The sequence below is a fragment of the Salvelinus sp. IW2-2015 genome, linkage group LG17 (assembly GCF_002910315.2).
Source record: "Salvelinus sp. IW2-2015 linkage group LG17, ASM291031v2, whole genome shotgun sequence".
Classification (NCBI taxonomy): domain Eukaryota; kingdom Metazoa; phylum Chordata; class Actinopteri; order Salmoniformes; family Salmonidae; genus Salvelinus; species Salvelinus sp. IW2-2015.
The window spans coordinates 26612613-26625544 of record NC_036857.1 but is presented as its reverse complement, the minus strand read 5'-3'; the positions used below and the strand labels follow the sequence as shown (position 1 = coordinate 26625544).

The 12932-nt window shown below is 41.0% G+C and overlaps 1 protein-coding gene across 2 annotated transcripts in view; it reads right to left on the bottom strand.

The window, feature by feature from the left end:
- Positions 1-684: 684 nt before the first annotated feature.
- The window catches only part of LOC111977200 (probable phospholipid-transporting ATPase IIA), a 40618-nt gene continuing 28370 nt past the window's right edge, over positions 685-12932 (bottom strand). For both annotated transcript variants that reach the window (XM_024006557.2, XM_024006558.2), the window contains exons 22-28: positions 12749-12813; positions 12010-12165; positions 11196-11260; positions 10674-10782; positions 10410-10467; positions 5954-6157; positions 685-2871 (exon numbers count right to left, since the gene is read on the bottom strand). In XM_024006557.2, coding sequence (XP_023862325.2) covers positions 2735-2871; positions 5954-6157; positions 10410-10467; positions 10674-10782; positions 11196-11260; positions 12010-12165; positions 12749-12813 — 794 coding nt within the window. In that variant the 3' untranslated portion in view covers positions 685-2734. The remainder of the gene's footprint in view (positions 2872-5953; positions 6158-10409; positions 10468-10673; positions 10783-11195; positions 11261-12009; positions 12166-12748; positions 12814-12932) is intronic.

Here is a 12932-nt window from a genome sequence, read left to right as displayed (position 1 = left end):
ATCAACTGAAAAATGTATTTTATACTAACTGTACTTTATCAGATTTAATAAATCCCATATAACTCATCATGATACAATCCCTTTCTGACATTAGATGGTCAAAGAGACAGGGCATAGACTCACCCTTCCACACTGAAGGCTACAGGATGTGATTGTCAGAAAGTGTGGCTGACTGTATGAGGAGAGCAGCTTTTATTGAGTGCCAGGGACTCCCTCCTCTGGTGAAAATGAGACACACACTGATTTCCTCTACAATAAAAGAAAGCAAAGGGAAAGGGGGATACCTAGTCAGTTGTACAACTGAATGCCTTCAACTGAAATGTGTCTTCTGCATTTAACCCAACCCCTCTGAATCAGAGAGGTGCGGGGGGCTGCCATAATCGACATCCACGTCTTCGGCGCCCGGGGAACAGTGCGTTAACTGCCTTGCTCAGGGGCAGAACGACTGATTTTTACCATGTCAGCTCGGGGATTCGATCCAGCAACCTTTCGGTTACTGGCCCAACGATCTAACACAGTACAGCCTCAGTCCAGTCTGAGTATACTATAGGCCTAGTTTTACTGGAGGAATTGTTGTTCTTCTGTACCAAAACCAAGCACTTAAATTAACTCACACAAAGCTAAACATATAAGAAAAAATTACTACAATTTTTTTTTTTAGAGAAATGACAACAGTTCAGTAACTAGAAAGGAAAACATGAGATTTATTTTATCACCACCAATATTCACAATTCAACACGATCCTCCCTTTTTGTTCTGCTAACTAGAGTGCAATTGTACCAACACAAAATGATCAAGGTTAATAAATTAAACAGGTTATTTACAATTATGCAAGACACAATACTTAAAAAAACAAAACTTCAAAACAGTCAAATAATGTAGTGTCATTCTACCACAATTGATGGTATGAAACCTCCAAAGTCCACATAAGAAAAAAGTACGGCTGTCAGTTTTAACAAAATTTCCTTGCAAAAAAAGCATGACAAATTCAAAGGGTTTGAATAATGTTTGAAACGTCAACTAAAATAAGGAAAGATGAAGAGTAGGTCACAAAATACAAAATGCCTGTAATTCCAGCTGAACAAGAAAAACAGTGAATTAGTAGTTATGACACCCTGTATGTACTCTGACACAAATGATTCACTAATCCTAACAGTAACCCCGTCATGGTATTAGTCTACATCTTTATAGTACATTAGCGAAAATAATATAAAAATGAGGACATTAGCCTACAACACAATGTAATTATTTACACTTTTTTGTACCAGTCGTCTCTCTTTCCTCTCTCCTCCTCTTTCCTCTCTCCTCCTCTTCCCTCTCTCCTCCTCTTCCCGAGGAATAGTATGTGAGGAATTCATTACATATTTTTCTTTAAAATGTGCAGTAATACCTATTGAAAATCAACACATTCTACTGGGCCATTCACTCTGTGCAGGTGAAAATTGTTATCTTCTATTCCAGACATGTCTGTGAGAAGAGAAGAAATGGGAATTGTGGGGGCTCAGCTCTGGGTGAGGGGAGAGGGCAGACGGACAGTGGTCAGAGTATTTTCAGCTATGGCTTGAATTGGCTTCATGTCACAACTAAAGTGAATCATGCAATGATACAGTGTGGCAAGAACTGGCGTCAGGAGTGGGCAGTGACCACGTGACAGGGTAGCCTACAGACTCCCTGGCCTAGCGGACACACGGCTAGTCTGACGGCCAATGTGGAACATATGGCTTGGCTACAAATAGCATCCAGTTAGTGGCTGAATATTGACCATGCTCTTCAGTTTAGACACAATCTATTTTACCAAACGTACAAAATGACAAAGACACAGCTTTTGACATCTGAGACAGTGGGTCATCATGCTATATTAAAGAACCAAGCCACCTCCATTTGGCTGGGTTATAGTCGTTGGGTGACGCACAAACACATACACAAACAGAATTTGATCAGAGGTTCATCTCTAAGCCCCAGAACTGTTAACATAAAATCCTTGAGAAAAAAAGTCCTTGAGAAACGCTCCTTCAATACCAGTGTTCTCCATTAACAGAATGTGCCATAAAAAACACTTGAATTTGAAATACAACTAATATGTTGTTGTAAAAAAAAAAGGTGGATATTAAAACATTTAATTCCAGTGTATTTCACACTATATTTCCAATGGAACTACAATGATTACTCTTATAATGTACAATTTAAACATAATTACCAATTCAATGCATTTCAGACTGACAAGCTTGTGTTGTTTTTTTATGCAAGTACTGTATGTTAGTCAAATCCAATCAAGTGTTCCTTGTTAGTTCTCTAGGCCCGATGTTTAGATACCAAACCTGATCTATATTGTTAATGAGTCCATGATTAAGAAGTACACAGCCCTCTGTTAGTTCATTATGGCACATACTTCCTGATGGTTTTCACACATTTTAGACCTGTGACCATGATAAAACACAGAATTCCGGTTACGGTAACCACCAATCCAATCCAGTCTGGAAACATACTCAGTCATACTTGTCAGTCTTTACATCTAAACAGGGGAAATATTGTAGACTTACACAACAACTTTCTCTCTTCTCAAATGAAACGTGTTTTTCTTCTCACACCATCTCTTCCAATTGCACATGAACATTTAAGAATAAATGAAAGGGGAAGGGAACCCTTTAGGTTCTTATAAAGCGCAGGCTCTGTTAGATGAAGGTAGGGAGATGTGCGAGCAGAGATCTCTCCCTATGCACAGAAGCAGGGCTCTCTAGGAGGTGAGCTTTGAGTAGTTGGGCGGTGAGAAGCGTCTGCGCAGGTACTTGAGGATGTAGAGGGGCAGACAGCTCACCAGGGTGATGACCGTCACCTTCCACAGGAACGACAGCGTGGCGATGAAATATACATCTAGAAACAGCCAAGGAAACAGAGGGCAGGATGGTGGGTCATTTAAACAAATATGTTTTATATATGAGGAATTGAGTAAGTATGACTTAATGTAATCAGGTTAGTATGACTACTGTTTGTATTTCAGTTGCCACTACTCAGTTAATTTAGTGACTAGGGGGGAGACCTAGCAGGGAGACCTAGCAACTAAATATATGGCAGATGAGGGAAATGGCTTGCCATGTAATTGACGTATATTCAAGCTGTTCCATTCAGGGAAATGATGTACCTTTGGTGTCACTTGTGACTTTAAAAAGTTAAAATTGCCTCTCTTTTACAAAAGAGGAAGACGAGAAGGGCACTTTTGACCATGTTCAAGTCATAATGCTCAGTGGTCTAAAACTGACCTTCACACCCCACATAAATGCTTAAAGTAGCATTTGGAAAAAGCAAATAGATACTATGGAGTAAATGATCAGAATCTATACAACTACTGCATTTGTACACAGCCAGCCTAAGAAACGAAATCTGATTTTCTTTCTACAGTTGAAGTCGGAAGTTTACATTCGCTTAGGTTGGAGTCATTAAAAATCATTTTTCAACCACTCCACAAATTTCTTGTTAACAAAATAGTTTTGGCAAGTCGGTTAGGACATCTACTTTGTGCATGACAAGTAATTTTTCCAACAATTGTTTACAGATTATTTCACCTATAATTCACAGCATCACAATTCCAGTGGGTCAGAAGTTTACATACACTAAGTTGACTGTGCCTTTAAACAGCTTGGAAAATTCCAGAAAATTGTCATGGCTTTAGAAGCTTCTGATAGGCTAATTGACATCATTTGAGTCAATTGGAGGTGTACCTGTGGATGCATTTCAAGGCCTACCTTCAAACTTTGCTTGACATCATGGGGAAATCAAAAGAAATCAGCCAAGACCTCAGAAAAGAAATTGTAGATCTCCACAAGTCTGGTTCATCCTTGGGAGCAATTTCCAAACTCCTGAAGGTACCATGTTCATCTGTACAAACAATAGTACTCAAGTATAATCACCATGGGACTACGCAGCCATCATACGCGTTCTGTCTCCTAGAGATGAACGTACTTTGGTGCAAATCAATTGAAAAGTGCAAATCAATCCCAGAACAACAGCAAAGGACCTTGTGAAGATGCTTGAGGAAACAGGTACAAAAGTATCTATATCCACAGTAAAACGAGTCCTATATCAACATAACCTGAAAGGCCGCTCAGCAAGGAAGATGCCACTGCTCCAAAACCGCCATAAAAAAGCCAGACTACGGTTTGCAACTGCACATGGTAACAAAGATTGTACTTTTTGGAGAAATGTCCTCTGGTCTCATGAAACAAAAATATAACTGTTTGGCCATAATGACCATCGTTATGTTTGGAGGTAAAAGAGGGATGCTTGCAAGCCGAAGAACACCATCTCAAACGTGAAGCATGGGGGTGGCAGCATCATGATGTGGGGGTGCTTTGCTGCAGGAGGGACTGGTGCACTTCACCAACTAGATGGCATCATGAGGAAGGAAACTTATGAGGATATATTGAAGCAACATCTCAAGACATCAGTCAGGAAGTTAAAGCTTGGTTGCAAATGGGTCTTCCAAATGGTCAATAACCCCAAGCATACTTCCAAAGTTGTGGGAAAATGGCTTAAGGACAACAAAGTCAAGGTATTGGAGTGGCCATCACAAAGCCCTGACCTCAATCCTATAGAAAATTTGTGGGCAGAATTGTGTGCGAGCAAGGAGGCATACAAACCTGACTCAGTTACACCAGCTCTGTCAGGAGGAATGGGACAAACTTCAACCAACTTATTGTGGGAAGCTTGTGGAAGGCTACCCGAAACATTTGACCCAAGTTAAACAATTTAAAGGCAATGCTACCAAATACTAATTTAGTATGTAAACTTCTGACCCACTGGGAATGTGATGAAAGAATTAAAAGCTGAAATAAATAATTCTCTATACTATTATTCTGACATTTCACATTCTTAAAATAAAGTGGTGATCCTAACTGACCTAAGACAGGGAATGTTTACTAGGATTAAATGTCAGGAATTGTGAAAAACTTTAAATGTATTTGGCTAAGGTGTTTGTAAACATCCGACTTCAACTGTATTTACAAATAATCTTTTCTGACTGTCCACAATTTTACATGTGACCCATATCAGATTTGCTCATTCACACAGATGTAGCCTCTGAAGTAGCACCCAAATTTCCTGTCACTGTTCCTTTACATTTTGGGGCGGTTGTCATGGTAAAGGTCATGCCCCAAAAAATAAACATTTGAGCAAAAAAATCTTATCTGATGGTTCCGTCAGAGGTCACATATGGAGGATCGAGTTTGTATCAGAATTCAGATCCACATATGGAGGTGGTGTAAATAGGAAGTCAAAATATCAGATTCCATGTGGTTTTTCACTGTTCACACATTAGGGAAAATATCAGAAAGTTATCAAATAATAATAATGTATTAAGCTGCCTGTGTAAACGAAGCCTTACGCTTTTTAAGTGACAAACCACTTTCTATAAAAAAAATTAAATGTGATATTCGACATGTGATACAGTAGTTTTTGAGTTACAGCCTCTGTTTAGTCATTAACACAAAGACCATGGCCAGTGTGTGTCTCTGTGTGTGGTAGCTGGAGCAGGAAACTAACATGAGGCTAGCATGCCGGTGGCTGGCTGCACTCCTCTGGTACTATTTGTTACTTTATTCACCTTTTAGTAGGACTTCCTACAGGCAGTACATTCCAGGTCTCAGCCAGCCCAGGGCTAACTGGACACCAGAGGCTGTATGAATGGATAAGAGCCTGTCATCACTGAATACTGACGTACAAATCCAACGGCAGTAAAAATGGGAAATTACAATCAAATCTATCACTGTGTACTTGTAAATAAAATTGTAGCTGCATTATTTTGCTTCATCAGGAATTATTTGGCCATTAAAAGTGTGGGGGTGTATGTATGTGTGTTTACACACCTATGAACCTATGAATGTTACTGGCTAGGCTGAGAAATCTGTGTGTGAGCGCGTGTCTGCATGTGTGTTTGAGTACAGTATGCATGTTTACGCACCTATGAACTCGTGTAGGAAGACGAGCGAGGCGATGTAGCAGGCCAGACTGAGCAGCTCGGCTACGATCATGAGCCAGTGCCATGTCTGGATGGTGAGCGCCACCATCAGCAGCTCAGTGAGGATCAGTGAGGTGAAGGAGATGGCCACGATGTGGACAAACTCTGACTCAAACAGCAGCAACGCCCCATACATAATGATACTGCCTAAGGAGCACAGAAAACAGGCAGCACAACGTCAAGAGCACTGCCATTGCATTGGCGTGTAGCTGTGTATGTTTTTTTGTGTTAATTATACCCAAAAAATAATCAATCAATTAATCAGTAAATGAATCAAACAACCGGCCGACACTTTGGTGCCATTTAAAAGCATGATTGAGTGGCTACATACAGTGCCTTCAGAAAGTATTCAGACCCCTTGACTTTTTCTTACATTACAACCTTATTCTAAAATTGATTTAAAAAAATCATGAATCTACACACAATACCCCATAATGACAAAGTGAAACAGGATTTTTTGAATTTTTTGCAACCAAGCCATGAGGTCGAAGGAATTATCTGTAGAGCTCCGAGACAGATCTGAGGCACAGATCTGGGGAAAGGTACAAAAACATTTCTGCAGCATTGAAGGTCCCCAAGAACACAGTGGCCTCCATCAGTCTTAAATGTTAGAAATTTGGAACCACCAATCAGACGTTTATGGTAGAGTGGCCAGACGGAAGCCACTCCTCTGTAAAAGGCACGACAGCCCGCTTGAAGTTTGTCAAAAGGCACCTAAAGGACTCTGACCATGAGAAACAAGATTCTCTGGTCTGATGAAACCAAGATTGAACTCTTTGGCCTGAATGCCAAGCGTCACGTTTGGAGGAAACCTGGCACCATCCCTACTGTGAAGCATGGTGGCGGCAGCATCATGCCGTGGGGATGTTTTCAGCGGCAGGGACTGGGAGACTAGTCAGGATCAAGAGAAAGATGAACGGTGCAAAGTACAGAGAGATCCTTGATGAGATCCTGCTCCAGAGCACTCAGGACCTCAGACTTGGGAGAAGGTTCACCTTCCAACAGGACAATGACCCTAAGCACACAGCAAAACAATGCAGGAGTGGCTTTGGGACAAGTCTCTGAATGTCCTTGAGGGGCCCCGCAAGAGCCTAGACTTGAGCCCGATCGAACATCTCTAGAGACACCTGAAAATAGCTGTGCAGCGACACTCCCCATCCAACCTGACAGAGCTTGAGAGGATCTGCAGAGAAGAATGGGAGAAGATCCCCAAATATAGGTGTGCCAAGCTTGTAGCGTCCTACCCAAGAAGACTCAAGGCTGTAATCACTGCCAAAGGTGCTTAAACAAAGTACTGAGTAAATGGTCTGAATAGTTATGTAAATGTGATATTTCAATTTTTTTTTTTGTAAATACATTTTGCTTTGTCATTATGGGGTATTATTGTGTGTAGATTGATGAGGGGAAAAAACTATTGAATACATTTTAGAATAAGGCATTAACGTAACAAAATGTGGAAAAAGTCAAGGGGTCTGAATACTTTGCGAATAAATTATATGTACAGAACCAGCCAAAATTTTGGACACATCTACTCATTCCAGGGTTTTTCTTTATTTTTTAAAACTATTTTCTACATTGTAGAATAATAGTGAAGACATCAAAACTATGAAATAACACATATGGAATCATGTAGTAACCAAAAAAAGTGTTAAACAAATCAAAATATATTTTATATTTGAGATTCTCCAAAGTAACCACACTTCACCTTGACAGCTTTGCACACTCTTGGCATTCTCTCAACCAGCTTCACGAGGTAGTCACTTGGAATGCATTTCAATTGACGGGTGTGCCTTGGAAAAAGTTTATTTCCTTCTTAATGCATTTGACACATCAGTTGTGTTGTGACATGGTAGGGGCGGTATACAGAAGATAGCACTATTTGTTAAAAGTCCATATTATGGCAAGAACAGCTCAAATAAGCAAAGAGAAACGACAGTCCATCATTACTTTAAGATATGAAGGTCAGTCATTTCAGAAAATGTCCAAAACTTTGAAAGTTTCTTCAAGTGCAGTCGCAAAAACCATCAAGCACTATGATGAAACTGGCTCTCATGAGGACCGCCACAGGAAAGGAAGACCCAGAGTTACCTCTGCTGCAGAGGATAAGTTCATTAGAGTTAACTGCACCTCAGACTGCAGCCCAAATAAAAGCTTCAGAGTTCAAGTAACAGACATCTCAACATCAACTGTTCAGAGACTGCGTGAATCAGGCTTTCATGGTCAAATTGCTGCAAAGAAAACACTACTAAAGGACACCAATAATAAGAAGAGACTTGCTTCGGCCAAGAAACACGAGCAATAGACATTAGATAGGTGGAAATCTGTACTTTGCGATTTTTTGGTTCCAACCGCCGTGTCTTTGTGAGACGTAGAGTAGGTGAGCGGATGATCTCCGCATGTGTGGTTCCCACCGTGAAGCATGGAGGTGTGATGGTGTGGGGGTGCTTTGCTGGTGACACTGTCTATGATTTATTTAAAATTCAAGGCACACATTGGGCTCCCGAGTGGCGCAGCAGTCTAAGGCACTTCATCTCAGTGCTAGAGGCGTCACTACAGACCCTGGTTCGATTCCAGGCTGTATCACAACCGGACGTCATTGGGAATCCCATAGGGCAGCATACAATTGGCCCAGCATCGTCCGGGTTAGGGTTTGGCCGGGGTAGGCCGTCATTGTAACTAAACATTTGTTCTTAACTGACTTGCCTAGTTATATAAAGGCAAAAAAAAGAAAAAAAAAGAAATATATATATATATTAAAAAGCATGGCTACCACAGCATTCTGCAGCGATATCCCATCTGGTTTGCGCTTAATGGGACTATCATTCGTTTTTCAACAGGACAATTACCCAAAACACACCTCCAGGCTGTGTAAGGGTTATTTGATGAAGGAGAGTGATGAGTGCTGCATCAGATGACCTGGCCTCCACAATCACCCGTTTGGGATGAGTTGGACCACAGAGCGAAGGAAAAGCAGCCAAGTGCTCAGCATATGTGGGAACTCCTTCAAGACTATTGGAAAAGCATGCCTCGTGAAGCTGGTTTGAGAGAATGCCAAGAGTGTGCAAAGCTGTCATCAAGGCAAAGGGTGGCTACTTTGAAGAATCTAAAATGTTTATAACTTTTTTTATAATTTGTTTAACACTTTTTTGGTTACAACATGATTCCATATGTGTTATTTCATCGTTTTGATGTCTTCACTCTTATTCTACAATGTAGAAAAACGTTAAAAAACTTGAATGAGCAGGTGTGTCCAAACTTTTGGCTGGCTCTGTAAATCACAAGGGTCATTTCAATTCATGTGGCACAGGGAAACTCTCTGTGACAATAGAGTGACAAAATTAAGACAACACCTGTAACTGTAATGCTCAACCTGAACCTTGGCTCTGCTTATTCTGTTATTCAACACTTTGCTATTATGAAGAAAAATGGACAATTGAAATACAACTAAGAAAGTTTTCAACACAGTACAACCAGATCTATATATTTTGCATTTAAAAAAAGAAGGGAATCGATGTCGAGATTTCTCACAGTTTCCCATGTCAGGAAGAGGAAAAGGAACTTTTTCACTTTCCATCTTTTTTTTTTTAACGCTTCCATAACCTTTCTGATTGTTAATGTGACCTCTAAAAAGGGACGTAAAAACACACTTCCTGCGATTGAAAATGTAATTAATACCAACAGATCTAACATGGGATGTATCATAGTTCTGTATTGAATACAGCGGCATTCTCATCACATTGAGCAAAAATTGTGGAAGGGTCAGGGTCAGACAGAAGTCATTTTCCTGTTAGACATTCGTATACATTTGACAATAAAGTAACCTTCTCATTATTATTATTATTWTTTTTTAAAGCATACAAAACATTGCCTCCGTGGAAAACTGTAACGGAATAAATACCAAACAACCCACCAACGGCCTTAAACACAGAAACCAGGCCCACTCAATAGCAAAGAAGGCGGAAAAAGGATCATGGCTAAGGATCTTCCATCAACTGGAATATTCTGCTAAACAAGCTATTTGGAGAGGGAAAGGTGGGAGGTAAGGGTTGAGCACTGAGCGGTAGACAAAAGGTTTAGGGGTGTAGTTTGGATGCTTCTGGCAACGCCTTTGCAACACAAATGGGCCGTGTGGTAAAACCACCTTAGGTTATTTAACATTTACAAAGCACAGACATAAATAAACTCTACTACTAGCAATTAAGAATAAAGTGTGTGGGCTGGTGGGGAGCATCATGGATCCTACACCACAGGGCAGGGCAGTTTCTAAAGTACTATCTGTGTGAGAGGCCGAAGGGATTAGTTGTTTTCTAACAACAAAACATAACATTCCTATCTATAGGAATGCATATCAATAGATACTCAAGCTACCGAATGTATCATTATTCCACAACCGACTTACCTTGATAAATACTTATTAGGACCCATATCAGAAACGTCTTAAAGGACAGAGGTCGACCCTGAAAAAGAGGAATATTCAGAACGATTTTAACAATGAATCCACACACAATAAGTACTAAACGTTTAATGAAAACTGAGATATGTGCAAATATGTGTGTGTAAAGTATTATCGAGGGTGAAGAGAAGTTTATGCAGTATGTATTAAAACAGTGTTTCCCTGTCATAACACAATGCAAATTACACAGCCAATAAAGACATGTATTACCTTCAGGAGATCCTTATATAACTCAGGATAGAGCATGGCTACTTCTGACTTCACATCTTTATCCAACACAAGGGAGAACACAGGGAACATGGTGTAGATGGTGGAGTAGCTAAAACAAAGAACATTCACAAAAATAATTAGCAGATTGCAGACGATAGTAGAGAATACTATTATTTTATTTACAAAAAAAACKCACGTAATTTCTCAGGCACGTCATTACCAGACATTAACTGCCAGAGAACATTAACTGTAGGATGTAAAATACTTTACTTTCGGATTGAAGCTTCACGTATGGTTATGTGGCTACTAATATTAATTCTCACAGATTTCAGTACAGATCTGACCTCCATTCTAAGGCTGGAGAGAGGGGGTTTTGATGAGTCAGTAGGGTTCAAGTCATCTCATAGTAGTGTCTTAGCAACACTACGTCAACACAATCTAACTATCAACAAAACATGGAGCTAACACATAGCTGAAATGCCATTGTGATAAGCCACCACTATTCAGAAAAGATCAGCTCACCCAATAATGAGGAATCCTTGGTAGAGGGGGACAGAGGCAAAGTAGAAGACAGAGGAGAACACAGCCTGGGTGATGAAGAAGAGATCACAAATGAGTCATCATTACCGTATGTAGAACTTGTGTGCTTAACTTTGCATTAACAACTGTAATACACAACTACAAAACACCATTGACACAATTTGCCAAAACTATCTACACATTACTTTCATCTAAAAATGAGTCAATTGATTGAAGTAATAGCTCTAAGAATAGATTATAAAATAAATAATAAACCTATTATTATCACTCTGGGGAGGTACTACTTCTACTACGTAGTTTAGAAATCTGACTAACACTGACTACTAGTATGATTCTACATGGTTTGAGCAGCAGCCAGACATAGAGCTGGGCCAGCTCATGCCCTATACCAAACAGTTAACAGCTGTGGCTGTGGGCAGCGTTAATTCGAGACACATGGGGGCCTCCCAATCGAATGAGTCTATGGCCTGGTGACTCACATGGCTTTCCCTTTTTCCTTGGTCTGGGAGACTAGCAGGCTGAAGAGCTGGATGCATGGGCTGTGATACTCACAAGGGCTGAGGCTTGGGGTTGACACTGAAAGCTGTGGTCTCCCAGAAGAGCTCCTGGGGTCCCTTGCTCTGACTCACTCCCCACCCTGCTCCAACTCACTATGCCTGGCCCTAGGTACCCTCACTACCCACTGGAACTGGGGCTCTGGGGCTGGTTCTGCAGGGTCCCAAAGAAGCTTCTGGCACTCCCTGTCCTGACTCACTCCACACCCCGCTCCACCCTTTGGTACCCTGGTCCTGCCTACCTGCATGGTGCTGATGCACAGGCTCCGGTGGATGACAAACTGGGAGAGGCCGGCAGATCTTTTGTAGCTGTTCCGCCCGTGGACCATGAGGAGTCGGCCCAAGTGCTTGAACTGAGTCACAGAGAAGTCTGCAGCCAGCGATGCCTGCTTCCCTTCCTGTCAACAAACAATGTGGTGGTGGAAAATAAGAGAAATTTACAAAAAGGTTAGCAAAGGTCTTCTTTAACCAGAAAAACACTTTTTACGAGTGTATATAAAGAATACTAGGTCCAAAAGTTTAGAGGAAAAGTTTAAACTAAGTGATCAACTGAAAATTGGAAAGGCCAAACTGCCACTGAGTAAATACTGTATAGTTCCCCATTTCTGCCAATAATGACCAACTATTGAGTTTATGTGGAGCTCTTGTCCTTATTTGCTGAATGGGTCAGAAAGAGCAATCTGTCAATGAGGTAGGAACTCTGCATGGTTGACCCGTCAGCACTACAGTTCAAGCAGTCCCAATCAGAACAGAAAGACAATACCACTCTGTCACATTKATTTCCTCTACACCCATGACATGCAGTCAAAAAGGAATCATCTGTGCATGATATGACATAAACAAGTGACAAATGTATGTTAAAAAGACACTCTGGCCAGATGGAAGCCAACTCTCAGGAAACACACAACACATACCGATGGAGAGTGTGTGTGTTTGTGTGAAAGCAGAGTGTCAAGGCGACAGGGACAGAGAGATTCTTACTTTGCCCTCCACTCCCACGCCACAGTCGGCTTCCTGGATCATGCTGACATCGTTTCCTCCGTCCCCTAAGAGAAAACAAACAGATATCAGTGGAAGTGTCAGGAGAAATACGTCTGTTAATGTGACTCACAAGAGAGAGGGCTGTGTGTGTGTGTGTGTGTGTGTGTGCAACTCCCTTGATCTG